This window comes from Fulmarus glacialis, unplaced genomic scaffold (assembly GCF_000690835.1).
Source record: "Fulmarus glacialis isolate BGI_N327 unplaced genomic scaffold, ASM69083v1 scaffold21457, whole genome shotgun sequence".
Taxonomy (NCBI): domain Eukaryota; kingdom Metazoa; phylum Chordata; class Aves; order Procellariiformes; family Procellariidae; genus Fulmarus; species Fulmarus glacialis.
In genome coordinates, this window is record NW_009225363.1 from 629 (window position 1) to 1639 (window position 1011).

Here is a 1011-nt window from a genome sequence, read left to right on the forward strand (position 1 = left end):
CACAGCCCAGGGGACCCACCCCCTGGCGACCCAGTGCCCCTGCCCCATGGGCGGGGGGCAGCCGTAATGTTTTCTCTCTCGTTGCGCCCAGGGGCCGGACCAGGTGTATGAGGGCATCACCTTTGAAGACTTCCTTAAGGTTGGTGGCATCTCTGCTCGTCTCCGCGGGAGGAGGGCGCTGGGCGGTCGCAGGGACCTGGGCGTTTGGTGTGGGCACCGAGCCGAACCCCCGTCCCACCCCCCGTCCCCTTCCCCTTGCAGATGTGGCAGGGGATCGACATCGAAACCAAGATGCACGTCCGCTTCCTCAACATGGAGACCATCGCACACTGCTACTGACTGAGGAGGAGGAAGAGGAGGAGGAAGAGGACTCCGCAGCAGCTCCATGTTCCTGGCACCAAGCGCTTTGTACCCACCCACGTGCCTGTCCCGTAGTGGGGCTGCCTTCTGCTCTCTAGAAACATAAGAGGCTTTTATCTGTAATAAAAGGTATTTCTCTTTTTACTCCTTGCTGAGAAATACTCCATCCATCCATCGCCCAGGGCCTGGCGGGGATCTCTCCCTGTGCAGAAAGCCTCCGCAAATCCTGGTCTTCCCTTAAACTTGAATTTTTAGCCTCTGCCATGTGCTGCTCTGGGGAAGGATCCCTGTGCAGAAAGCCTCCACAAATCCTGGTCTTCCCTTAAACCTGAATTTTTAGCCTCTGCCGTGTGCTGCTCTGGGGAAGGAGCTGCCCCCTTTGTGCTGCGAGCCCCCCGATCCCGTGCCATGGGGCCCGTATGCAGGCAGGGGTGGGGATGCTGAGGGGCAGGAGTTGAAGGCAGCGTCCTCAGCACCTGGAAGGGCAATCACATCTCCCTCTGCATCCCGTGAGATGCTGAAGCCAGCGAAGGTGGCAGCGGCACAAGGAATAACCCTAAATCAAACCCAAACCAGCCACCTTGGCTGTGTGGGACCACGCCGAGGCAGGCAGCAGGGATGCAGGGACATGGGGACGTGGGCTCCTGGCAG

General features: G+C 59.7%; 1 protein-coding gene across 1 annotated transcript in view; it reads left to right on the forward strand.

Moving 5' to 3' along the window:
• TESC (tescalcin) overlaps window positions 1-339 on the forward strand; it is a gene marked incomplete at its 5' end in the record, with an annotated part of 960 nt that extends 621 nt beyond the window's left edge. Inside the window, 2 exons of the mRNA XM_009582465.1 lie at window positions 92-139; window positions 262-339. Coding sequence (XP_009580760.1) covers window positions 92-139; window positions 262-339 — 126 coding nt within the window. The remainder of the gene's footprint in view (window positions 1-91; window positions 140-261) is intronic.
• Between the last annotated feature and the right edge of the window lie 672 nt (window positions 340-1011).